The following is a 27,098-nucleotide window of genomic DNA, read 5'->3' as shown; positions in this document are numbered from 1 at the left end:
TTTCATAACGAATCTTTGGTTCTTACTCTGCATTAATTTAATCCTGTTAGTTTCTTGTATTCAGCTGTGTACTTTATTCCAAGTTTTATTCAGAAAAAAGTAGCATTTGATCAGATAGCTGGCAAACATATTTCAAGGGGACTATGAATTACTAAACTCTTGGTGTATTGGGGTAATACTGGGGAACATGCTTATGGTTAACCAAAAATCATTTAATCTGAGATAAAAACAGAGGAAACTTGAATTACCCATATTATAATACAAGTAACAAAAAAATACTAAGCAGTTTATCTGTATTGTCACTTAACCAATCTTCAGGTTTTTTTTTTTTTTTTTTACTGTGTATAATTAAATCATCATTAAATTAAATTAGTAATGGCTCACACTTCAAAACAAAAAGAATAATATATTAACACTTGTTTTTCAGTTGGAGTCGTTATGTACCAAATTTTGGCTGTGCGCCTGATTTATTTCTATAAATGAGCAATTTTAACTAATAGTGTTTATATGTTCCACAGTACTTACAATTAATTTATATATTTTGCATTAAAAACCATTCCCAAAAACTATGATGTCATAAGCTATCACTCTTGTTATCCCAAGCATTTTTCTTCTCTTGAATTTTCCATAGACAGTTTGGTTTTATGTTGGTCATTTGCGACATTAATTTTTCCATCATTCCCAAATAAACAGTTTTTTTTTTTTAAAGGGATAGGATCAAGTTACTCTGTCTCTGTGTAATTTGGAGTTGACTGTAGTTGCAAAGTTATGTAAATAAGATCTTCATGTTATGTGAAAGATTATTTAGCTGTCTTTAGTTAACTAATGGCTATAATTGCATTTATTGGAATGGAAAAGTAGCCTTTAACCCCTTGACAAACAATGAAGTCCAGGAGACATCATTGATTTGATGTACCATTGTAGACATTGGCATCTCCGAGATGTCAAGAACTGTCTTCGGCGAATGCCGCATATTATTATTGTTTGAAATTTATTTAAATTAATTTGAATGTAAATTTGAAAATAAAATTTTGTTTCTAAGCTTGCACATGAGTGTCCAAATTAAATGGTATTCTTTAGATGATTTTTTTATTTGTATGTCAAGAAGTTCAGACGCTTATTTTATTTGTATATCAAGAGGTTAATGTAATAATTTAATATATGAATAAGAATTATTTATTTAAAAATGTTTTGTTTTATTGTGATTTAACCTTTTTAAGTGAGTGAAATTTAATGAGAGTATTAGAGGACTTGCATTTATATCCAAATCCTATGATTTCAAATGAGTTAGGAAATTGTACTTTATTTTTAAATTTATCTGATTTTAAAAAAGTTTAGATTTTATAATATTAATTTCACACTATTATGAGATCTGAATTTACTGTAGCCATTTTATTTGGAAATAAGATGTCCGTCAGAAAAGAATTACTTTTAATTTTTAATGAACATTTAAATTTCAGTGTTTTCATTTAAATATTAGAGAAAAAATATCTGTACTCATAACATGTCATTTCACCCTTACAATATACAATATTTCTTCATGTATTGCCCCCTCTCTTAGCTTTTTAGCACCTGATTTTGAAGATTTAAAAAATATTTGCATGATTTCCTTTCCTTCCTGCATTCAGAGAACAAGCTTCCCTAAATTTTAAAATGGATTCTTCCACATGGTGATTGTTTTCATTTATACAAACCCTTGGATACCTTTTCCTTAAATATTTAATCCATTGTTCCCACCAAGCCAGTTTTCACCAGACAAGCTGGTTTTTAGATTTGTGATCTGAATTAATTGTCAGTTTGTCCGGTTTTTATAGAAATTATGATTAAATAAAGTAAATTTGCAAAAATATTTTTGAGAATTTTGTTGGAACAGATAATGAATATAACTTGACCTTTATCTAAACTGATTTAAAAGTTTCGAGTGACAAAAAGTGAAATTTTTAATTTGTAACCTGAAAATATTTATTGTAAACAAGGTTGCCACGCTACCTGGAAAACCGGGAGAACCGGGAAAATTCAGGGAATTCGAAAATTGACCAAAATATTCAGGGAATTTAAATATTTTTGTCAAAATCTGGAAAAGTCAGGGAAGGTCATACAACGATCCCGCCAAAAAAAGCGATTTTTGCGCCAACGTCGGAAGAGGTAACTTTTTTGGCGAATTATGTATCTAGTGAGTGTCATTCGGGTAGCTGGCATAGAGCCAATTTTCGCAGCTCCAATTTGATTATCTTTTAGAAAGGCAAAGCAACTTTCCTGCAACTTTTGGTTTCCAATATTCTCGAGAATCGCATGTGCAGCGCATGAACTAAATAAAGTACCTGTTCTCGTATAAAACAAAAGGGGTTTAATCCTAGTATACGGTACCATGGAGGTTAGAATCAAAGAATATGTATTGTAAAGAAGGAAAACCTCTCTGCAACAGACATGGCTGTGGCTCCGTTCCATCATAGAGGGAAAACAGCTGTGCATGTCTGATATATCTGTCGCCAAAGCTCGAAACCGGTGTCGAAGTTCGAAGGTCACGTTATCAAGAGTTCGTAAAATGAATATTGTTTAAAATTTCTTTAACAACTTGCGCTAAAAAGACGTGCCACGCACGTCAAGATGCTTTTGTCTCAAACCGCGAGCGACGTGAACACCACGTCGCTAAGCATTTATCGTAAAAATGAAAATAACGTGGTGCACACGTCGCGTGTGTTTATTTCTCGAGTTACAGCTCTGGATTGCACTCGCAGATGCGGAGCGGCGTAATTGAGACACTTTACGGCTTGTTATATTGTAGCGCACGGCACCGCAACCGTGAAGTTTAGTCTTAGCGCAAGTGGTTAATCTCTAAAGGAAAAGAAAATATTTTTTGGCGCAAGTAAATTAATTCATGGATTAGTTATTTTCAGGGGGAAAAAAAAAACTGCGAAAATCTGTATTTAAAATTATTGTGAAAAATCCAAGAAGAAACGTCCTTTGATAAAACGTTTCTTCTTGGATTTTTCGCAATAATTTAAAAACGGATTTTCGTAGTTTTCTTTTTGTCAAAGAGCGTTTCTTCTTAACACGTGTTTTTCAATTTCCTGTACACATCGCGGAGAGGGAAATTCTGGCCGCCAGGTTCCGTCGCCAAATCCCTTGGCAAATTTTCCCTCCGCATTCTAGCGGCGTACTAGCATTTTACTTGTATGACACCTGTTCTTCTTTACATAGACGTTCTTTGGTTAGAATAATAATGGGATTTGGCGACATCTTGGTGTGCAGTAAACGGGTCATTTTGGTCTTGGCGACAATTTTCAAAATCGTGCCAAAGCCTTACCGTATACTAGAATTTTACCGCAAAATCTTTTTAAACCTTTTTTTTTCTTTTTAATAAATACCTTGCCATTTTGTAGTAAAATAAAAAAATAGTAATCAGTCATCTAGGCTAGCCATGTAATATAACTATAGTCGCTAAAATATCATTGATTATTCTAATTCAATTTTTAAGTAATTGTTTTTATGTTATTCATATAATTTAATGTTGCTTCTTCCCTCTAAATTTATTTATTATTAGTAAATAATATTTCCAAATTTCAGGAAATTTTCTCTGGCGTAATTCTGAAATTAATTATAGCAGTATGATGACATACCATCATGAAATTTAATGCACATATTTTTTCCTTATGTATGCTGCGAAATAAATATAAAATACCTCAATTTATTAAAATAGATTTCTTTCTTTCGTTTAGCTGCAGAATGTCTGCAAAAAAACCCTTATTTTATTCCAGATTGGGAAGATTCTAATCTCAATCTTCAGTGGAGAAAACAACAACTATTATAATTGTATTTGTGTTTTCAAGTGTTAAGGTGCCTTTTAAGAACATACCTCACGCAAATTAAATTTACCTAAAATCTAACCTAACTATTTAGCATTGCGTTGTGATTTATAAGGACCGGATTAGCCTTGTGTTGAACTGGTGATGATCATGAGTAATAATTAAATAAAACATACATTTGTTATCCAATATATATATCTTAAATTTTATTATGTTTCTTAAGTGGAAAACTAAACAAAATTATCAAAGTATACCAAGAATAATTAAGAATAAATGTCCTCTGGGATTTATTGAATAATTAAGTGAATTTGCTACACAATACAAGTAATACCATAATTAATTTACCTCTTAGCACAGCCAACGTACATTACGCGGATAGACTGGAATTTTCTTGAAACATACCTGGAAAACCTGGAAAAGTCGGGGAATTTCATTCTCCTGTTTGTGTGGCAACCCTGTGTAAAGTGAATGTGAGTTTCAGTTTATAAGTTTTTAATTTCTGTTTTAATTATTCAGTCATTCAACAAGTTCTGAATATACATATATATTATTGTATATATGGTAAATGCATAAATTAAAGAAAATAAACAGTTAAAGAGATAAAATTCACAATTTTTGCCTTGTTGCTGTTTAAAATTTTTGTTTAACTTAGACAATTATAGTTTCTTTACTATTGAATTTTATAGTAAAGCAGAAGCAGACAGAGCAGTTTATTAACTTTAAAATAAATTAATTAATTAGTTCAATATTTTTAATAAATAATAAATTTAATAAAATAATAACAAAAAATATAATAAAGTAATTATAAATAATAAATGTAATAATAGAAATATTTACTTTCTACTCACCATAAATTTGGGAAAAAATAGGTTAATTTTTAAATTAAATATTCCATTTAAAAATATGCTGGTCAGAAGTTTTGAAAAGGTAGCAACACTGTATTGCACTTCGTTCCAGACCAATGCAAGAACCAAATAGCCACAGTTTAGCAAACATGAACAGTCAGTTAGTCTAGTTTGAGTCAGCTGCACATTCATCTTCTCTAATTATTTATGGATGATTTGAGGCCTAAGGAGTAGTAGAGAAAACAATAAGAATGTATGAGACTCAAGTTATAGAGAAGTTAAAATGAAGATATCTTATTAGGTACTGTAATGCTGCTATGTATTCTTCTTGGAATGTATGTTTCTTTTAAAGAAATAGTATTATAATTACATGTTGTTTAGTTATGACTACTCTTTTTCATTTCTTATGTTCTTAGCTGTAGCTGCATCCTTTGGAAATTAAATTATTCACATTATTTTCCTCTTTTTTGTGGGGGGGGGGTGACTGTTACAATTAGTAAAAGAAAAAGGGGGAAATATTAGAGGAAACATAGTATGTTATTTTAATTGTATGATGTTTCATAATTTAGTTTTGTCAAATATAGCATTTGAGTGCAAAATTTAAAAAATGATTGTTTTGAAGGTCTTCTGAATTTTACAATAATTTCAGTTGTAAATGTTATGAAATTGAGAACGGAAATTTAATTTTAATTTTCTTACAGTATTTATGCCTGTGCAAAATTTAAAAAATAATTGTTTTGAAGGTCTTTGGAATTTTACAATAATTTCAGTTCTAAATTTTATAAAATTTAGAATTAAAATTTAATTTTAGTTTTCGTACAGTATTTATGCCTGTGTCATTCTTTTTTGTTAGGAGATTTCAAACTTAAGTATTCATTTAAATTTTTTCTAAAGACTGCTCTTACATTTTATGAGAAATATTTTGAACATTAAACTTTAGTAGAATTGCTTTTCTTGAAGTGAATCTTTGACCTGCTCTGTAAAGGATAAACCAAGCATGGGGAACATCCAAGTCCAATGCTTTTCAAAATATGCATCCAAGAATTTTATTGAAAAGAAAATTGCAGCTTTTAAATTTATTTTTACACTCTTAAATGAGAGAAAAAGATTATTAATAAAAAATTACAAATAACTACACAGCTTACAAACACCCCCTTAATAAGGCTTTCCCTAAATTGAATCTGTTTGTTGATTTCAATAATATGTTCTGGTTAGGCACATTTAATTAATAACACTACCAGAAGTACTAGAGTTAAAATTTTGAACTTATAGAAAATCTCTTCCTTCTTTAGGCTCTTTTTCGCTATCATATTTTCTATTTTTAATGTCAGAAGAAGCTTTACAAGGGCTGTTTTCAAAAGCATGTGTGTATTCTTCCACGGACGTAAACATGCTCATTTTGTGAAATATAAACAAATCAGCTGGGAAGAGCAAAGTGGCACTGAAAACACACATAAAAGAATTTTTTAGATATGTCTCATAATTTTAGAGTGTCGTAAAATTGTATGCTAAATAAATTCAAAATTAATAACAACAGTGGAGTATGTACCCCAAAATAGGTATTTATATGAAGCAAAAAAGTATTCAGCATGGGGTTCGGTCCTGTGGTTGCTCTTCATTTCCTACACACTTGTCCTCAAGGGGCTAAAGAAGTATTGTACTGCAAGTTTCCTTCTTTCCTTATGTGCATAAAAATAAGAAGTAGCAATTTGCCTTTTCACTAACTAAATAAAGTATTTAATTAGTGAAAAGGCAAATTGCTACTTTTTATTTTTATGCACATATTGCTTTAAATATTTTTATAGTATTCTTTTTTCCTAAAGTGCTTATCATGGTGATCTCTTAAAAGTGGAATCTGATTTAATGTTATAATGGTAGAAAACCTTTTCTTTATAACAAAGCTCATGGTTATGATGTGACTGATTTAAGTCTCATTCTAGACATTGGCTCTTTTTCTATTAAAGTATAGATAGTCACTATTAAAAAAAGGCATTTATGCACTAAGTATAAAGTTGCAGTGCAAATGAAAAAACTTTTAATAAAATCGTAACAGCAGATGCCTAATGTTTAATGATTGGTTACTTCCAAAAGTCCATATGATTACCTAAATTTGCTGTTGTAGAACATTTAACATGTGTTATCATAATTGGTGGTAGTAGTCTTTAAGTTCAGTTCTAAGTGGCTCCGAATATTACACAGGAGAGTAGACTATTTCTGAAGGAGTGTTCAATTACATGTTATGAGCAAAAAACATGCTTGTATTTATTATACTCTGTGCTTATGTATCTTGCTTTGATGTGCTATTAATTTTCAAGCCTAAGATTATGCTAAGTTGCATATTAGAGTGTCATTTTTGTATGCTTACTTGTTTTGACAATATTTTAATGTATTTATAGGCACTTGGAAGTTTATATTTTGTACATAACAGCTTAAAGAATGTTCAGATATGGAACTTACATGGTATGTAATATATTGATACATTAAAAAAGTAAATTTTTTTATGCTTTATGATTTGTTACTTTTTTTTTAACCTTTCCCAGCGAGCTGGAACATGTATACCCCACATGTTCACTACATTAAATAAAACTCAAAGAAATTTAGTTTACCTATGAAACAAACAAAATTTGCCGTTTAATGTAGAGCAGGAAATTGCATACCCTGTCAATTTGTTTTTCTGTTCCTTGCTGAATGAATAGTCGGCTGAACAACTTAAATACATTAAAAAGAAGTCTGTATAAAAGCTTTAAAAAATTGAATGAAAGATTAATGAAATGGTTAATCACATAAATTGTGGGATGTATGAAAACTGTCTTCACCACTCCGTTTTCTCTGATGTGATGCCAATTTTTAGAATCAGATACATAAGTCAAATTTTGTTAGAGACTGATACAAAACTAAAACACTGTAACAGTTATAAAATTAAAATATTATTACTAAGTGGGCACAAAATAGTATATTCAAATGTAAATTAAAGCTTTGAAGAATGTTAATGGAAATTGAGAATGGGTTGCTTGTCATCATGGTGGTGATTATAAATTTGACTGCTGAAATATTCAGTTGAAATAGTATATATTCTATCCAAAACGTTTATTTGATTAAAAATAATTTCTTGTCTCTCTAATTCTAATGTCTTAGTTTCCTATTTAATTACCTTTTGCCCATTAGGTGATGCTATACTCATTTTCTTTTTGATTCTCTTACTAATTTTTAGTCCTAAGTACCGCAGATTTCATCTCTTAACATAACTAATCAAAATTAGAATGGATTTATCAAATTGTCTTTAGTGTTTTGGCGTAAATATCCTTTCATAACATTGTGACCACCCTTAAAGCATTGGCCGGGAAAGATTGCACATTGCACTTTGTTATTTAACGGTTGCTGGAGATGCTGAAACATTTTCTTGATGCTGTGTATGCATGTAATGGGAAGCCTGCAAGTAAATTCCGGCTTCTATTATATAATGAAATGCAGATTAATGGTCAAGTTTATCTGCAAGCTCCCCAGTTGTTAATTTTGGGTTATTTTCCACCAAAGCATGTACAATGTCCTTTTTGCGAGAAATCTGCCCAGGGTGTGGTTCATCATCGAAATTAAATTCAGTTTTTAAAAAATCTGCTAAATTACTTCTTATTGTGCAGACAGTATATAAAAAATGCATTTTGTTTATTTATTTTTTGTTGTAGTTTTAACACATATCCCTTTTCGATTTCATAATGTGGTGCAAATGTATCACTTTTGACAATCTTTTCACACAAAAATCAACTCTGCGGAATAGTGCCTGTCTTTAAAATAACTCGCCATACTCCTACCTATACCATTGGTGCATATAGCCATGAATTAAGGCACTGGTGCTTCTTAGCTTTGATTTTGCAATTTATGAAAACAGAGAATTAAATTTTATAATTATCCAGTGTGCCAAAGGGGAAAAACATTGTCTGAAAAACCATAAATCTTCACTGTATTGTTCATCAAAAGCATTGCCTTCAGCATTGTATATTTATAATGCAGCAGTATTCCGGAACACACCCATTATAATATAGATCAATAGAATATTACAATATGTCAATATTGAGTATAGTGCTTTGATTATTTTATAAGTTCTGTGTTATTTTTTAAGGTTTGATTCATCTTTGAGTACTATTAAGTACTCATTTATTTATTAAGTATATTAAATAAAAAAAAATCAATGTTTTTAGTATGCAAAAATAACCATAAACTGAATACAGTACGAAGTCTGAGATCCGGACTCGTCGGAATTCCAGATTTGAGGTTTTTCTGGATATTAGATCATCAGTTTAAATCTAGTAAGATGGCATGTAGAAATTATAAAATTAAATCTATGAAATTGTGATTTTTGAAATAATAAAGTATTTATGATCTAAAGGGTATCAAAATTTACAAAAAACAAAAAAAAACTTAATATTTATTTGTTTACCTTGTTAAAAATTTCTTTCAATGTAAGTTGTTTAAGTTGCTTCGTTTTTCGTGCTTATACTTTCTCTTTAATTCTGTAGACAGACATAATCTCTTGTTTAATTACATTGTTGAAGTCCTGTAACTGCTGTTTCAAGAATTCCGACTAACTTGTCAATCGAAATTTTCTCGTTTTCAGTAACTTCTCTGTCACTTTCTTCACTACCAGTAGTGGTATTTTCTGCATCTAGAACCATGCTACAGATTTCGCCATTCATTAATTGATTGATGATTGAGAAGCATTGTCATCACAATGAAAACCTTCTTTTATATTATCTTCATTTATTATTGCATATTCACATTTCTTTACAAAATCCATTAATTGGAAAATTTCACCTTTGTTTTTCGATATCCGATAACCTTTAAAATTAGCAGCTATCATCATCAAATTTAGCTATCCTTCACTATACATATTTGGCTATGCATCATGGGCTTGGCGATTAACGACAAGTTGTTCCGTTAAATTTTATGTTGTTTCTAAATGCGCACTGAGACAATTAAGCCTGAATTGTATTAGTTTAGTTATTTATTATACTTTTGCCCATTTCTTGCACATGCGTAAGGCTTATAAGTTTAAGTTCTGAATAAATAAATTTCCACATTTACTTAAGCCTTATTGAGGGCCAGCACTAGATATCTTACTGCCTGATGCAGTCTCTGTGGGTCCTAAATTCTGCAACTCCATGCAACCATATGGGCGCTGGTTCTGGGTTTATATGAATAACAAATCGGTTATTCTTAATTCAAATAGCCCTAAATGTAATCTTTGGATCTATGAGTATCATTAACAAAATCTATGTTTAGCGTATGGAAAGAAATTGTTGGTAAATTTTCCCTCGTCAACAATTTTAGCACATTTAACTTAAATCTGTAATCATTTCCAAGCGTAATGTCAACATGAAAGGTTACCATACTCCTTTATTATTCAATTACTAACATAAAAAAATTGTTTAATCATCGCTACATGAGTCATTACTCAAGTTGTCATGTTTTGATAAACATGCGGTGATGAAAGGAAAGTATAATAAATAATGATATGCTAAGTTGACATCAGATCAATGATGGATCTATGTGGAATGTTTCCGTTTGAGATGTGTGCCAAGCAGATAGGCAGAAACGGAACCAAATTACTGGTCATACAAATTTATAATAAAATGATTATTTCTTCAATAACAAGGTATTTTATGTGGTGTTGAAGTGAAATTAAGAATTGGGACTCTCCAGATGTTTTATTATGCGCAGAGGGGAAAATAAAATATGAATGTGTAAAGCGTACGAGTAAAACGGTTTTGGTGGTTATTGATGTCCGAATTTTAGATCGTTCCGGATAATGGACATCCAGATTTTGGATTTTGTACTGTATTTATTTGTTTACTTTATTAAACATTTCTTTCATTGTAAATTGTTTCAGTTGCTTCGTTATTTGTGCTTATACTTTCTCTTCAGTTCTATAGACGGACATAATTTCTTGTTCAGTTACAAAGTTTCGCTGTTCAAGTACTGTAGTTGCTATGTCAAGAATTCCGACTAAATTGTCGCCCACCAGCGGCCAAGCGGTAAAGTCGCTGAACACTGGTAGTTCAGTCTGAAGTTCAAATCCCGCGAACGGGCTGGCTGCATGGGTGTTTTCGGGGTTTTCCCCATGTGTAACGTGTATACGAGCCAGTTTCCCTTAGAAAGTTCTTCACAAAGGCATCCCTCCCCTTAGGCAGATAGCCCTAGTGGGCTTTGCCATAATTAAATACACCACACCACCACTGATTAACTAGTCAATCAAAATTTTTTCATTTTCAATAACTTCTGTGTCACTTTCTTCACTATTGGTAGTGATATTTTCTGGATTTAGAACCATAATACAAATTTCACTGTCCGTTAATTGATTGATGATTGGAGCATTGTTATTGCAATGAAAAACTTCTGTTATATCATCTTTGTTTATTACCACTTCTTCACATTTCATTAAAAAATCCATTACTTGGAAAATTTAAACTTTGGTTTGAGATATCTGAAAGCCTTCACATTTGCGGCTATCATCTTCATCATCCTTAACATGAAATGTTGGCCATAAATTATGCCAAGCAGTTTTTAAAGTATCTGAAGAGACATCCTCCCAAGATCGTGTGATGCTCCAGAAAGCAGATTTTACGCTAAAATATTTCAGAAATTCTTGAATAGTCTTGCCACTATTCAAGAAGTGTAACAAGGATTTTAAAAATTCTAATTTATATTTGCATTTTCAGCATGCACTCTATTCTGATAATATCCATAGGCTGAATGATGGACGTACAATGTGGAGGAAAGAATAATACGGTTACTTTGTCTTTTGCTAAAATTTTAAGTGACGTATGAGCCAAAGAGTTGTCTACAATCAGAACAATTTTTACGTCAGGCCTCTGTAAACCAACCGAATTTTTCCAAGCCTTGGGTATGAAATGATTTTCAAACCAACCATTCATTAACACTTGTGTCATCCATGTTCTTTTATTTGCACGATATATGACGGGAAACACTTTACTCCTTTAAATTCATGATGTCCTGTATTTTTTCCAATTACGAAAAGTTTACACTTGTGCATTCCTGCAGCATCTGCGCATGCAAAAATTTTTAATCTCGCTTTGGAATCTTCGACACGATTTGGAGTCTTTTCTGTAAAGGTGTCCAAGGTATTTTGCGGTGCATATTGCTCGAAAAGACCAGTTTCATCAGTGTTGCAAATTTGTTCTGGAGATAGCTTTTAACTATTAATGAGTTCAATGAATTCATCTGCAAATAGTTCATCATAATTGTTTCACCTGAACTTCTTAATTGCCTTATACCATGATGATTTTTAAATTCGGTTAACCAACCTGTCGAATATGTTCATTTAGTTTGTAAGTTCATTTCTTAGTCAAATAATTTAGTTTGAGCCATTAGCATTTGATCTGTCAATGGCATGCCTCGCTGTGACACCGTCTGACCCATTCAGTCATCACTTTGCCATGATCTTCACTTTTAGCATAACGAATAATTTTTCTGTTATGCGAGTGGGGTGTTGGAATCCACAAAAAATTCAAAAAGTTCCTTATTCTGTTTTCTTATGTCATATACAGTTGACTTTCAAATGCCATACTCCTTGCATAATTTTGAGACAGGATTATCCTTTATACATTTTTTGCAGCAGTTTTATTTTTTGTTTATTGGACATCGAAGTAGGTTTTCACTTTTTAGATTCTTTTGCAACTCCAGAATCAAACTCTTTTCGACATAATTGAAAGTTGAAATTTTAATTTTTTATAAAATTGCTGTAATGACAACAGCCTGCAAAAAAAATAATAAGCTGGATCAAATTAGAAGGTTAAGAAACAGCACAACCTGCTACATTAATTGAAATTCCTTGGAATTAGAAAAGTATAATTTTAGCCTAGTTTAATAGTGTCCGCTATACACTATTGGCTATGTATTATGAGATTGATGATGAAAAACAAGTTCTTCTGCTAAATTTTGTCTTGCCTCTATAGCGCACTGAGGCAATTAAGCCAGAATTATTCGTTATTTATTATACTTATGTCTATTTCTTACAGATGCTTAAGGCTTATCGGAGTCCTGAATAAATAATTCCCGCAGATACTTAAGGCTTATCAAGGGCCAGTACTAGATATCTTACCGCCTGATGCAGTTTCCATGGGTCCTAAAGTCTCCTACCATGCACCCCCCCCCAAGTTCTAAATTTTTGCCACTCCTAAATTTTGGATCCCAGAGCTTTCTTTAAATTCTAAATATCCTTTTATCCCTTAATTTTGTTGCTCGGTGCTTCTCTAAATTCCAACAATCTTGTCTTCCATATATTTTGCCTCCAGGTGCGGCCATACAATCTCTGGTGCCGGCTCTGAGTTTATGTGTTAAACAATTAGCACTACATGTAATCTTTTGGCCTATGAGCATCAACAAAATCTATTTTTAGCATATGGAAAGACATTTTTGTTAAATTTTTCCTTGTCAATATTTAGCGCATCTGTAATCACCGCCAAGCATAAATATCAACATAAAAGGTTTCCATACTCCTTGTTTTTCAGTTACTAATATAAAAATATTGTTTAGGCATCGCTGCATGAGTCATTACTCATGCTGTCATGTCTTGATAAACATACGGTTATGAAGGTGAAATATAATAAATAATAATTTGCCAGGTTGGCATCAGAGATATAAAAGTTTTAAAATCAACAATGTTTTTACGTAGAATGTTTCTGCTTGAGATGTATGCCAAGCAGATACGGAGCCAAATTATTGATTACACAAATTTATGCTAAAATGATTGTTTCTTCAATAACAAGGTACTTTATTTAGTGTCGAAGTGAAATTAAGAATCGGGTTTCTCCACATGTTTAATTATGGGGAAAACAATCAAATCAACACAAAACATAAAAAAAATTCCTAAAAGAATTTTGTTGGTGGCTTTGAGGTCTGGAGTTTAGATTATTCCGGATACTGTAGTCCAGATCTCAGACTTTGTACTCAGTTTTGATCTAAGACTACAAGTTATATTTTGTCTCTTATGCAGTGCAGGACATGAGTTAACAATTTTACTCAAATGGCTGGGGCCAGAACAATTTAAGAATTACTAATCTGGAATACTGGTATTACTGAAAATGTTATGTTGTATATAACTTTATGCATAAAATAAAAAGATCTTAAAAAAGTGCTCTGCTTTTATGATTTGTTACATGTGTATTTTTATTGTAATTAATCACATTTATGTGCACTATTTGTATTCATAGTACATTTCAAATGATATAATTTAAATCATGATATTTTTACTTGTCTAGGCCAAATACTTACTTTTGGCAGGGAAAGAAGTTTATATTGGAAGTATTGAGCATTTTAGAACAAAAGAAAAATCAAAATTTCCACAGAGATATTTCCTGAGGTAACATTAATTCGTTACTTTCTGCTTTTCTGCTTTTTTCATGGGGAAAACACTGATTGTTTAATAGTCACATGCAAAGTATTTGTTTTTTATTCAAAATTTTGAAATAATCACTTGATATATATATATATATATATATATATATATATATATATATATATATAATATGGGCAGTGTAATGTAGAAAGTGCTATGATACATCTAAAGGACACCTGCTTAAAAATTTATCTTTCTCATTTTTCTGCATTGCTTTAATTTTTTAATTATCATATTTAATGATTGAAAGCGATGCTGATAATATTTTCAAGATTTATGTTACATTTATCCCTTCTCATGCCATTTACCTCAATGAAACTTGGGCTCAAGTGTTATGAGTCAATGTGTGATAAACAAGCCAGTCTGATGCTTGAGAACAATCACAACACGAGCCGAAGCATAAATGCCTGTATTATAGTCAGTTTTGCTCGATACTGCTGGCATGGAAGTAAACTTTAATGCTCCATAGATATTATAAATATATTTTGTAATAAATAACAGTTTCAAAATTATATTTCATAAATAAATAATATTTCAAGAAAGTAAACTTTAGTAGAAGTAAACTTTAATCCTTCTGCCTTTTGCAGATATTATAAATATATTATATTTTTAATATATAATTTATATAATAAAGAATCGTGACTAACTCATGTGGTGTACTGATAGGAACTAATGTTGGGTTACGACCATGAAATTACGATGTTAATGCTTACTAGCCCAGCTTTCTTTTCACAAGCCTGAATCGGGATGTTTATGTTTGGCTCTGCTTTCTGTTCTCGAGCCTGTCTCATGATGTTTATGTTTGGGACAAAATCTCAATCATGAGTTGTCAGACTTGTTAAAGCACATGAAGCGGTTAAATAAATATTCACTTTTTTGTAGTTAACGTAGTAAATCAAGATATAAAACCTCCCATTTAACCATATATTATATATTTTATGGTCAGGTATTTTTAAAACTCGGTTATTAATAATAATAAACCAGTTCAAATTAATAATTTATGAGAGTTTATCACATGAATCGTTTGTTATTAATAATTTCCATCAATGAAGGGAAGTGTAACAATTTTCAGTGGGTTCGTTTTGAGATTTGCCATTATGCATGAGTGTGATTTTCCTGCATCAACACCTAACAAAATTGCAAATGTACAATAGCTGTGATGAACAGGTTTGTTTTTGCCTGTTGGCCACAACTGAATAAAATCTACTGTTTTCCCCCTCTAGATGGAGGCACTCACATTTTTCAGAACACTCACATGTACTTTACATTCAACATTCAGAAATGTTCTGTGTTCTGCTGTGTCTCAATTTGGTATTACTTTCGTCAGTTGCTAGCATACACATAAATGTTTTCAAATTTTCACAAATTTTACTCTCTTTGTAAGCACAGTGGATGATGATTTAGATTTCAGAGGGCACATTTTGATGATGGTTTTGATATGCTAAAATCGAAAAAAAGAAAAAATTGTCAGTTAGCTTTTGGGGGGGGGGGCAAGAGAGAGAAGGAAAATGAAGAGAAGACTTCTGGCAAATAACCAGAAGATGATCATTGACTATCAAGGTATGATATTGTTAAGAATTGGTTGTGTTAAAAAAAAATATTGCTGCAGCTAAAAATAAAAAAGACCTAATTATACTTTATGCTTTTCTGGAGGCCATGGAGGGTGCAATAGAATGATAAAAATGCTCAAGACAAAATATAAGCATATTGTGATCAAAATTGATATATTTAAATCTTTGTGAATCTTGTCAAAAGAAACAATTTGTTCCAAGACAAAGTTTTTCTGTTTGTTTATTTTGTTAAAAGCATTAAATTGAATCCAAGGTGTCAAGTTGGTCGATCTTACTGACTTACAGTCAGAAGCAAATGGAGACATTAAGTTTATAATGGTTTAACAAGACCATTTAATGGAATTTGTTCAGTAAAGGGCATTAAAAGCAAATTAAGTTACCTATCATCTGCTGGATGTGTTCACGATATGGAGAGCTAAGACTGACAATGGCAAAGAATTTGCTAATAAAAATACTGAAACAAGATATTGAAGAGGTGTTACTTGCTGGGTTGGAAACAAACATACAAAGTGGTCAGAAGGGATAAAGTTTATTCAATTTGTGAGAAATGGAGCACATTGCTTAGAAAGAGATCACAGCACGTATGAAGCTATATTTAGCTGTAAAGCTAAAGTATGTTTAAGAACCTACTTGCCAGTTAATAGGAATTGAAGATGAAGAATACCTGGCATTATTAAGAGTCTAAGACTGATATCCATCCTCAGAAAGTAATCTCAGTCGAGGATAAAGATACTGGTGCAATGAATATGGAAGTTGAAAAGGATGATTTGAATGAAGACTTGGAGGTAATAACTGTTGCAGATGTAATGAAAAACAGAAATAAGAGTGTTGGGTAATAGAAAAGGAGCAACATAATTCTGAAGTGGAAAAGAGAAAGAATTGATGAAGTCTCAGAAAATATTCAAGAAACTTAGCGCTGTGCTAAACTGTCACCAAATAATCAAGAAGAAAACATGTTAGCACTTTTTAAGTTAAAACCTGCAGCTGCTAATTTAGGAGAAACTATTTGGATAAAAATACCAGAGGGTTGGCATGGGAAAGGCTGATAAGGAGAATTCATAGCTGTTACAATTTTTAAACAAAATGAAAATAATTTAAGCTCAAAACGTGGCATTTTAAACCAACTTCTAACCAAAGAATTATTCTACTGTCTGCTAGGAAGCTTTTATTTTAGTCAATAAAGTTACAAATATTAAAATAAGTAAGAAAATGTGCTCATAAGAAATTTAAGTAGTCAGAGATTTCAATATTGTAATTGCACAAGTAATGGTAACCCAAATCGCTACAGTGGAAAAATTCAGAAACCCTCCGTAACTTCATATTTCACAGTCGTTAATACTTTCTTTAAAATGTAATAGCAGTGTGTTTATAATGCAATTTATTTGCATTTTTTGTTGCTGTAAAGTGTTCATAATATAATTTATTTGATGTAGTAAATAATGAATGTATCTTACAAATAACAGTAATCATTGTTATAAAACATTTCTTTTTTTTTTTTTTTTTTTTTTCATTGATTACATTTCACTGCTAAGAAAAATGCTAAAGTATGTATTTCATTAGAGTTTGAAATTTCTGTTTAGTATGCTTAATTATTTGCACTGACCAAACCCCATTGATGATTATAAATATTTATGAGTAAATGTGATTATTTTGTGTTATTTATCACATTAACCCAACAACTAGATTATTATTAATAATCACTGGATTTTTTACTTTGACCATAATATATGCAATGAATATGAGGGGGAATATATACTGTAGGGTAACTGAAATGCCAAAGAGATTAATTATGAAATAAGCTGTTCATCTGCTGAAGTTTAGTCTTCTTATATTTTCTAATTTTGATGAGTCAATGTCAGTTGAATTGCTCGATAATGAATTTCTGGTAAAATTGTTGTATCTGAAAGGCAAATCAGCTGTTTCAGCTTTGTAACAATTTCATATGCTAAAACAGATGAAAATATGCCTAGACTAAATGACTGTAACAAAACTAAGAATTCCTGTACATTGCTTCAGGAAATCTAGTGGTTTGGCTCATCGAGGTTGCAGTGGCAGTCTGTCATTGGCCATATCTTAAGTCGTGGCACCACAGATGCAGGCTGTAGCAGCGCAATCAGCAAATTACGTAGCGTAATATCCAGAAGAAAGATCACATCAGCGTAAATGTTGCACTTCAGGAAAATGGCAAGAAAAAAAAACAACGCGGAAATGACACTCAACCTAAACACTATACTAAATTAAAATGTGTGTGACATGTCCTTGAACATTATAGTTGCAAAATCTTCGCCTGTGTCATGATATCTGGGATACCAGTTAAGAAAAATGCTTGGAATGAAACCATAACTTAAAGATAAATTATAGATCTTCTGTCTGATCAAAGTATTTTTCTTCAATTCTAACCTGATAAATCACACTGTGTTTCATATGCTGGAAAATACAGTATCTTGAGATGTTGCAATCCATGTGACTGAAATTCATTGCCAGAGTTCTATCATTTGCAGCCGCTAGTAGTCTGTTATTCCAGTGTGTGCAACATTTGTATACCAGACATGTTCAATTGGGAAAACATCTAGTGAAACCAGCAGTCAAGGCGGAATTGTTACCTTTTGTGTGTTGCTGAAGTGTTGACATTGATTGCTTACCGTGATTGTGCATTACCTTGCTGGAAGGTAATTCTCAAGTCCTTGTGAAGATATGGGAAAACCACAGTTCTTATCATGTCTGTAATGTAACTCTGGCTAGTTAGTTTATTGTATGCTTACTTGACACAAGTTTAACTCATATCAAATGGCACCCCACGAAGCAGGTCGTTTCGACGCCGGGGCAGTTTGACGCCATATTTTTTTTAGTATTTTTATTTATTTTTAGAATAAATATGAAGTAATATAAATAAGTAATATGACTGCTTTTTATTTATTGAATTAGCGATTGTTTGTTTGCATGCATATTTGAAATAAATATATGTGTGTATATGTGTGAAAGTGTTTTAGATTTTTGTTTGTCTCTCAGATTAGTGAGAAGCCCCCTCGCCAACGTCAAGGCCCCGGGACATGAGGGAGGTTTATTTATTTATTTATTTATTTCAGAAAACAGCATCAAATAGGCAAAATATACAAATGGTAAATAAACATATGGTTACAAAGTAGTTATATTATATTGCAGACAAATATAATTATAGATAAATAAGATTACACATAAATAAGATTAGAGATAAATAAGATTACATCGCAGAACTGTTATTATACTAATCCATTGCAAAGTTATGCGTCACACCTTTCAGGTATTCCATTATTTCTCGATTTTCAAAATCTTTAACGATTACTTTAATTCTCATATCAGCTCGCAAATACCTATTCCGCTTGTGCGGCGGTTCATCTCCACGTACAAATTGTTCATAACATTGATCAACTGATTTTTGAACACGCCTGAGACCATCTATGAATTCCCATAATGTGGGGTGTGAAACACCAAATGATGATGACACTAAATTTATTTGAATGATGGTGCAAACTTATTCTAAAAATAAATAAAAATACGAAAAGTATGGCATCAAACAAAAACAAAAAGTATGGTGTCGAACTGACCCCGCATCGAAACGACTTTGTCGAATTGACCATATGTTGAAATGCTGGCGTCGAACTGACCTGTACTGGGCACCCCATACTTTACCTCCTACTGCTGAACCTGTAGGATTCATACGGTAAAATTCTAAGATACACTTCCTACTGTGGGGGCATCTGTATATTTGTTTACCTTGATATTGCATGTAGAAGCAGAATTTGTCTGAGAAATGTCATTCCGTTCATATAATCGCATGCACCACTCTGTTCACAAATGAAGGTCATATGCTGCTGCGCCATTAAAGGTAGGCGAAGGAGTAGCAACTGTGCCATACACTGTATACCATCTGATAAGGTATGCAATGTGGCCATATGTTCTTTACAACCCATTAACACAAGCTCTGCTGAACAATGATGCATTGAGGTTGTTGTGAGCTTGCAGTCCTTTGTAAAGCTAGATTTGATGGAGTGAAAAGGGCCTACCAGTGGCCAAACGGTAAAGTCCCTGGTAATTTGGTCCAAGGTTTGAATTCTGTGAATGGACTGTTTGATGGCAGATTTCGCCATCTGTTACTCGACTAATTGAAGCATTGTTATTGCAATGAAAAATTTCTGTTATATCATCTTTGTTTATTATTACTTTTCCACATTCCTTCACAAATTCCATTAATTGGAAAATTTTGCCTTCTGCTTGTGATATCTGTAAACTATAATTTTTGTGATTGTTGTAATCATCATCACAATGAAATATGGCAGCTAGCAATAAATTATTCCAAGCATTTCTAAATATATCTTCAGACACATCTTTCTATGACCTTCCAATGATCCACGAAGCAGATTTTATGTCAGTGTACTTGAAAAATTCTTGAATGGCCTTGTTACTGTTCTGAAAATTCAACATAGGTTTTAAAAAGACTATCTTACATCTGCATCAGTGTGCAAAGCACTCTGATACTCATTGGGCAAATGATTTATGTTTAATTTGGAGGAAAGAAAAAGATGGAGACATTAGCTAAAACATTAAGTAAAGTATGAGCCGGACAGTTGTCTATAATTGCTAAAATTTTGCATTATCCGATGAATCAACTAATTTCAAACGTTGCTGAGCATCTGGTATGAAATGTTTTTCAAAATCAGTCATTTGTTAATGTTTCTGTCATTCATGCTTTTATATTTAAGCGATGATAGAGAAAATTTTACTCTTTCAAATGTCAAAGTTGTGTTATTCCCAATTGTGTAAAGTTTAAATTTGTGCATTCCTGTAACATTTGCACATGCCAGAACGATTAGTCTCGCTTTGGAATCTTTGACACAAGGTTAGGTCTTTTCTGTAGAGGTAGCTCGGGTATTTCAAAATTCATATATTACCAGTGTCATCACAGCAATAAATTCTGGAGTTAACTTTCATCCTTAATGAATTTGGTGAATACGCATGGATCAGCTGGAGCTTTATTGCCTGAAATTTTGAACTGCCTCATACCATGGTGATTTTTAAATTTGGTTAACCGACCTGTTGAATGTACGAATTAGGCTTTTAACTTCATCATCATTAAATATTTTGCCTAGAGCCATTAGCATTGGACTGTCAATGGTGCAGCATCGCTATCTCATCTATTCAATCACCACTTTGTCATAATTATCATTTTTAGAATTATGAATAGTTTTTCTGTTATTCATTGTTGACTCTCCAGTACCATATTCCTAACATAATTTTGAGTTCAAAAAGTTCAAACTTTTAATTTGTAATACTAAAGTTCTAACTTTAATTTTAATAGTGCAGCACCAATTATACCAGATCCAAAAAATAATAAGCTGAATTGAATTGAAAAGTTAAGAAAGAGCACAATTTGCAATGTTAACTGAACTTAAATTCCTCAGAATCAAATTCCTTCTCCTGTTGCTATGCCAGTGAACAGAAACTAGCATGAGGACATCCTGCTCCCAAAAAATATGTCTTGGACATTCAGTTATTGTTTATGTTAAAAAATAAATTATATTGTTAAAAAAAATGCTAATCCCCCCACAACCATTCAAGGGCAAAAAGTGTAGTCATAGCCACTGTTAATACAGTGTTAATCAATGTATTGCTATTAGCCTACATGTTATTCTTAGCCAGCAGGTGTTTGAATGTTATGAGTAGAAATCTCAGTTAGTCAATGAGAAAAATCACTGTTATGGAACAGCTCTTTTTTTTTTTTTTTTTTTTTTTTTTTTTAAGTATTATACTCTCTATTCCAACACTTTGTAAGAAAAAAAAATCTTAAAAAATTGCTGAAGGCTGTTCTGAAGTCCAGATATTAGATCATTCCGAATATGAAAAATCCAGATTTTGGACTTTTTATTATAAATGCTGTATTAAAGTAAATCGGTTGAGCACTTTTTGTAGAAAGCATGAACAATATCATTTCTAGTATTGGTATTAAAATTTTGGACCTTAAATCAAATTTAAAAAATACTCATGTATAGAAATTTATTCCCATTTCTATAAAAATTTATCTCATATACAAGTTTGAAATGTTTAAATTGCATTTATTTAATATAATTCTTAGACTACTGGTTTGGTTACAATATTAAAAAATTTAAATGTAATGTCCTTTGTTAAATTTGACAGAGTTCTGCTATAAATTAAGTTAGAAAAAGTGTGTTGGAATATTACATGGCCTACGTAATGATAAGAAAACACTGTTAGGAGGTTTTGGATATGATAGTTTTATAAAAATTAATAGACAGCAATTCATTGGTACTACTTTCCACATCTTAACTCTAAAACATATTAAACACTTAATTCTAAAATATGCTGTATGCACATTATCTAATGTTTTTACTAAGGTGTTTGATATTTGTTAAGTTACTTTTTTTGTTTCATTTTCTGTTTTTAGAGTAAAGGATTCATGAGAACACGCTGGAGTATTGGTCATACAATCTTTGATCTAGTCAATATACATATTTTTCATGATGCATCAAATTTCATAGCCATGGAAGATGTAAGTTTTGTTTAAATGATTTTGCTGAAACTTTTGCAAAAATTATGCTTTTATGTTTAATCAGATTTGCATGAAAACAAGGGGGAGTCTGAAAGATACTGCCATATAATGTAACTGGAAATGTACAAGTTAAGGGAAGTTGAGTTAATATGTTTCATGTGCCTTGCGAGTTGTTATTGGATTCGAAAATCTGGTTAATACATTTAGTTTTGACATTATTAATGTGCTTTTCTCTCTTTTTTTCATTCGTGATTTTGATATCATGCTTGAATGCTTATGGGGGATGGTGAAGACCAGTTTTTATTCTATGAAGCTAAGAAATTTTAATGATATTCATTAATGAATTACAGTGGGATTCAGTCCATGCTGCTTGTTGTGTGTTGCTGTGTCACGGAGAGCATGATCCAACTGATGCATGTGTGCATTTAGAAACACGGTGACTGGATTGAAGGTATTTACTAACTCAGGTAAAATTAAATGACTTGACTTGTACATGTGCGATATGCTTTGTATTGCCATATCTACTTATATGTAGCTTGCATTGAAAATTAATATATTCATTGAAGTGGTAACATCCATGTTGCTTGTCCTGTATAAGTAGAAATAATGGATTTCTTTAAATGTCTAATATTTCTATTATTTTTATGTTCCAAATCATAAATTTACTTAAAATTGAAAAGATTTTTGTATTGGCTATTGTGAATATTTTTCAGTTTATTAAGCCATGTTGGGGAAATAAATCATTCCGCAATGCTATTTCTAAAGCTAGAACTTACTCTGTTTCTGTTTTCAAGGTCTTGGCTCCAAACAGAGTTAAAAGCAAAAGTTCATAGTTTTCCTGGACGAACACTCCACATATGTAAAAATGAAATAATCACCAAAATGTTTTATCTGTCCATCTTTTAACCCCTTGTCTCATGATTTGAATTACAAGAGTGCATGCCTTAAACACCAACAAGGTTGGTCACACATCAAGATATTTCATGATTTGGCTAAGCATTTGAACTGGAGGTAATTGGTGGCTTTTAAATGTAGTTTGACCATCTGAAAAATACTAGTGAAAAACCAGACAAATCTTGCATTTGTCTTTTGATAAAGCTATTGTTAACAAAAATATTATTTGCAAAATGCAAACATTTAACTATCTGGTTGTAACGAAAGTTTTCCACCAAAAAACGTTCTTAATAAAGTTAGAAAAAAAAAAACACGAAACCAGTACCTTTAGTGCAGGTAGTAATCACCACCCAAATGTATGATTTTCTGCTAACATTTTGATAGCTTTTCAAAGCCTTCAGCCCAGAATGGAATATAGCACCAGCAAGATGTAGCTGCAAATATAAAAAAAGTAGAAGTCCAAAAAAGCAATGTCAAGGCTGGTGTGTGCAGTGGGTGTTGCAAAAAATCGCATTCAAGTCTGTACAGAGTCCAGCTGGTGAATGCAGACACATGTGGACTTTCATTATTTGGATGGAGTATATTACCTTCTTGTGCCAGAACTCAGTTTGACATTTTTCCTTGATAGTAGCATCAGCATGGACTAGTATCTTGCTGTACACCTTACTGTCGGGTTTTACCTCTTTCCAAATACTATTTTTATATAATACTACAGTTATCCCACCAGATACAAAGCATGATCTTTTTATTAGTCAAAATTATACTTTGCAGTGCTGCCGACAGGCTCACTGCATGCAGATCAAGCCCCTTTTTTGTTTTTGTTGTTGAAGTGAATCCACTTTTCATCAGAAGTGTTGATCCGGTCCAGAATTTTATCCTTGCATTGATATTCAAATGGATTAGTGCAGACCTGAAACATGTCTGTCTGTATCTGCTTCGTCTCATGCGGCACCCAGTAATTGAACTTGTATGTCAAGTTTATGCAATGCATAGCATGAATAATGGACATGGCGCTAACATCTAATTCCTTAGCAAGCTCTCGAGTGGTTGCATACTGATCTTTTTCTGCAAATTCTGGCAGGCAGGCCTCATTAACATCAGTAGGACGGCCAGTGCGTTCTGCTTCTTCAATGTCATAGTCCTTGTTTTTTAACTTTAGATACTAAACCATCACAGTGTTATATGATACAATGTTGGGACAGGACTTATGTTTATACTGACTATGAGCAAAGCATTCCTGAGCCACCTTGCCACCCGGCCGAATTCAACATCTCAATTAACTGCAGATCACCAACGCCACTGCAATCTACACCAATGGTTCCAAAGGAGAATGTGGCACCGGTAGCGGATACTGTGTTCTACTTGGGAACCAGATCTTAAAGACCTGCGAAAGAAAGCTTAAGCACCACAACTCAGTTTTTCAGGCTGAACTGATTGCATTAAAAGCTGCACTTGTCTGCGCACTGGAAAATAACTATTCCAGTATATATTCAGACTCAGCCTCTAGCCTCCAGGCAATCCAAGGCACATGTAGTAAAAATCCACTCATCAGGGCCATAAAGCTATAGGCCTGAACTCCAGTGGGTACCTGCCCACACTGGAATACTGAGTAATGAAATTGCAGATGCAATAGCCAAAAGAGCAGCAACTGACCCCCACGTTCGCACACTTGACGTGCCTCTCCCGGGTTCGTTCTTAAAAGCTGAGCTTGAGAGAGAATTACTCAAACGTTGGCAACATCTTTGGGAGACAGAGACTACTGGCAGAAGAGTATTACAGATTTTTTCCAAATGTCTGCCGGCTTCTAAAATCTGGCTCGTCTTACTTCACTTAGTATCTAACAGGACATGGTCCCTTCATGACTTACCTGCATCGCTTCAGACGACGCGAAAACGAGCATTGGTTATGCGGGATGGTAGGAGATCCGGACCACTATCTGTTCGCTTGCAGAGAGACCGCCAAATATCATCTTAGGTAACCAGTAGCAAACCATATCCATGCATGGGCCGAAGCTACTTCAAAAAACCGCAATGCATTGAAACGCATATGCGATTGCATAAACATTGCACAGAAAATCTCAGACAGGCTGGAGTAATTCTCAGCAGCTACCATCCTCGTCACCAGCACAGCCCCTGTATGCTCTGTACCTGTAGCGAACTAATTTTATCTTAAATTAGCTTATTCAGCTTTTCTTATTCCCTGTATATATTTATCTCCTTGAACTGTAAACCTTGAATTATGTATTTTGCCTTATTTTATGTATTGTTTCCACTGTTTTGCCTTTTTTTTTTTTTTTTTTTATTTATTTTATGTATTATTTCACTTTCTAGTATTTTACTTCTTATTACTCTTAGTATTTGTAACCACCTATCCATAACTCTGTAAGTATGTAACTGAAATTGTTCTTCACACCCACAATGCACCCTTCTTCCATCATGCACTATCGTCTTCGTCCAGCATTTGTTTGTACTGCCACCGGCAGTCGTCTTGAGCACAATATGTATTTATAAGTGTGTTATTTTGTTCGAGTTATTTCCGTCAGCAGGGCTACCTGGCCGATATGCTAACTATCCAGTGGACCGGCTGCCTCGCTGTCGGTGGAAAGAAAGTACCAAAAGCTGTTCACATGATTTGGCGAAATTTTGTAGTTGACTTTTTGCAATAGAACTGGGAATAAATGATGTTTCTAATGTGGTAGCCTGATAGTTCTATTTGTGACTCCATTCTACTTAACAATATTTTTTTACAAATTTTACAACACAGTGTACTAAAGCAAGTGCCTTTCTTTAAATATCAAAAATCATTTGACAAAATGTGTTTAAACAGGTGAATGTGATCTGTTTAGTGGACGATATTTGCAGTGGTTGGAAACTTTGATTAAAACCTGATATTTGCAAAAATCTGTTGAACTGCATCATTTTTCTGAATACTGGAGTTTCTTAACTGCCCTCCTTAGAGGAATTCATTTGAATTGTTAGCTTCAGTTCAACCATTATTATACATAATGGAAACTATATTTTCATGTCGTTCCAGTCTACAGGAAACCAAGTCTTGTCTATTGCTTGTCTATTTATTTAAATTGCTTGCTGTATGGTTTACATGCTTATGTTTTCATGCAGGAAGTAAAATATCAGTACTGTCAATATTACTAGCATAGTTTATAATGTTAGCAAAACTTTTATTACCCTCATCAAAGCTTAGTATTCTTTTTGAAGACATTTTCAATAGTATCTAATATTCAAGAAATATATCTTCACATTTCAATGTAGACAGGAAAATTGGTAAGTGTTTTGTTGCATGTAGCCCAAAGAAATACCATGTCTGTCACATGTTGTGTTTACTTTTGGCCCTATTGATGTACCACATCTCTCACATGCCATAGTTAAGGCAAGGTGTTAAATTTTACAGCTTACAAATGCAGAAAGCCTGGAGTTAAATTTTCAAAGTTTATAGTTGACAAAAGAACTGAATGTAATCATACAGTGATGTGTACTGTGCTGGATATTAGTGTAACGTATTGTTTGTTCTGCATTGCTACTTTTACCTGAGTGGATTCTCTTTGCTGAAGTGAGTTAAGAGGTGATAAAATATAAATAGAATACAAAGTCTATAATCTGGACTCGTCAGGACTTCGGTAATTCTGGATAAGGGCTTTTTTCGGATTATAGATCATCAATTTAAATCTGGTAAGATGGCATGAAAAAATTAAACAATTAAAAATATGAAACCGTAATTTATGAAATAAAGAGCAGTTATGATCTAAAGGGTATAAAAAAAAGCTTAATATTTATTTGTTTACTTTATTAAACATTTCTCTCAATTTAAGTTGCTTTTTTTTTTTTTTTTTTTTGTCCTAATACTTTTTGTAAACAAACATAATTTCTTGTTCAGTTACAAAGTTCCACTGTTCAAGTCCTGTAAATGCTGTGTCGAGAATACTGACTGACTTGTCAATCGAAATTTTTTCGTTTTCAATAACCTCTCTGTCACTTTCTTCACTATCGGAAGCGGTATTTTCTGGATCTA

General features: G+C 32.4%; 1 protein-coding gene across 7 annotated transcripts in view; it reads left to right on the top strand.

Moving 5' to 3' along the window:
• LOC118180802 (inositol polyphosphate-5-phosphatase A-like) overlaps positions 1 to 27,098 on the top strand; it is a 126,390-nt gene that overhangs the window by 80,061 nt on the left and 19,231 nt on the right. For 2 of the 7 annotated variants that reach the window (XR_015040099.1, XR_015040094.1), the window contains 5 exons: positions 4,159 to 4,276; positions 7,048 to 7,111; positions 13,927 to 14,027; positions 22,074 to 22,178; positions 22,529 to 22,645. Coding sequence is in view for 1 of the 7 variants with exons in the window: in XM_085812511.1 (XP_085668637.1) it covers positions 22,177 to 22,178 (2 nt within the window). In the remaining 6 variants the exon portion in view is untranslated. The remainder of the gene's footprint in view (positions 1 to 4,158; positions 4,277 to 7,047; positions 7,112 to 13,926; positions 14,028 to 22,073; positions 22,179 to 22,528; positions 22,646 to 27,098) is intronic. The other 5 variants (XR_015040098.1, XM_085812511.1, XR_015040096.1 and 2 more) reach the window with 4 other exon arrangements.

The sequence above is a fragment of the Stegodyphus dumicola genome, chromosome 3 (genome assembly GCF_044657685.1).
Source record: "Stegodyphus dumicola isolate Sdum_Otavi_A_Nest chromosome 3, ASM4465768v1".
NCBI lineage: Eukaryota > Metazoa > Arthropoda > Arachnida > Araneae > Eresidae > Stegodyphus > Stegodyphus dumicola.
This window is presented reverse-complemented; position numbering and strand designations above follow the sequence as displayed.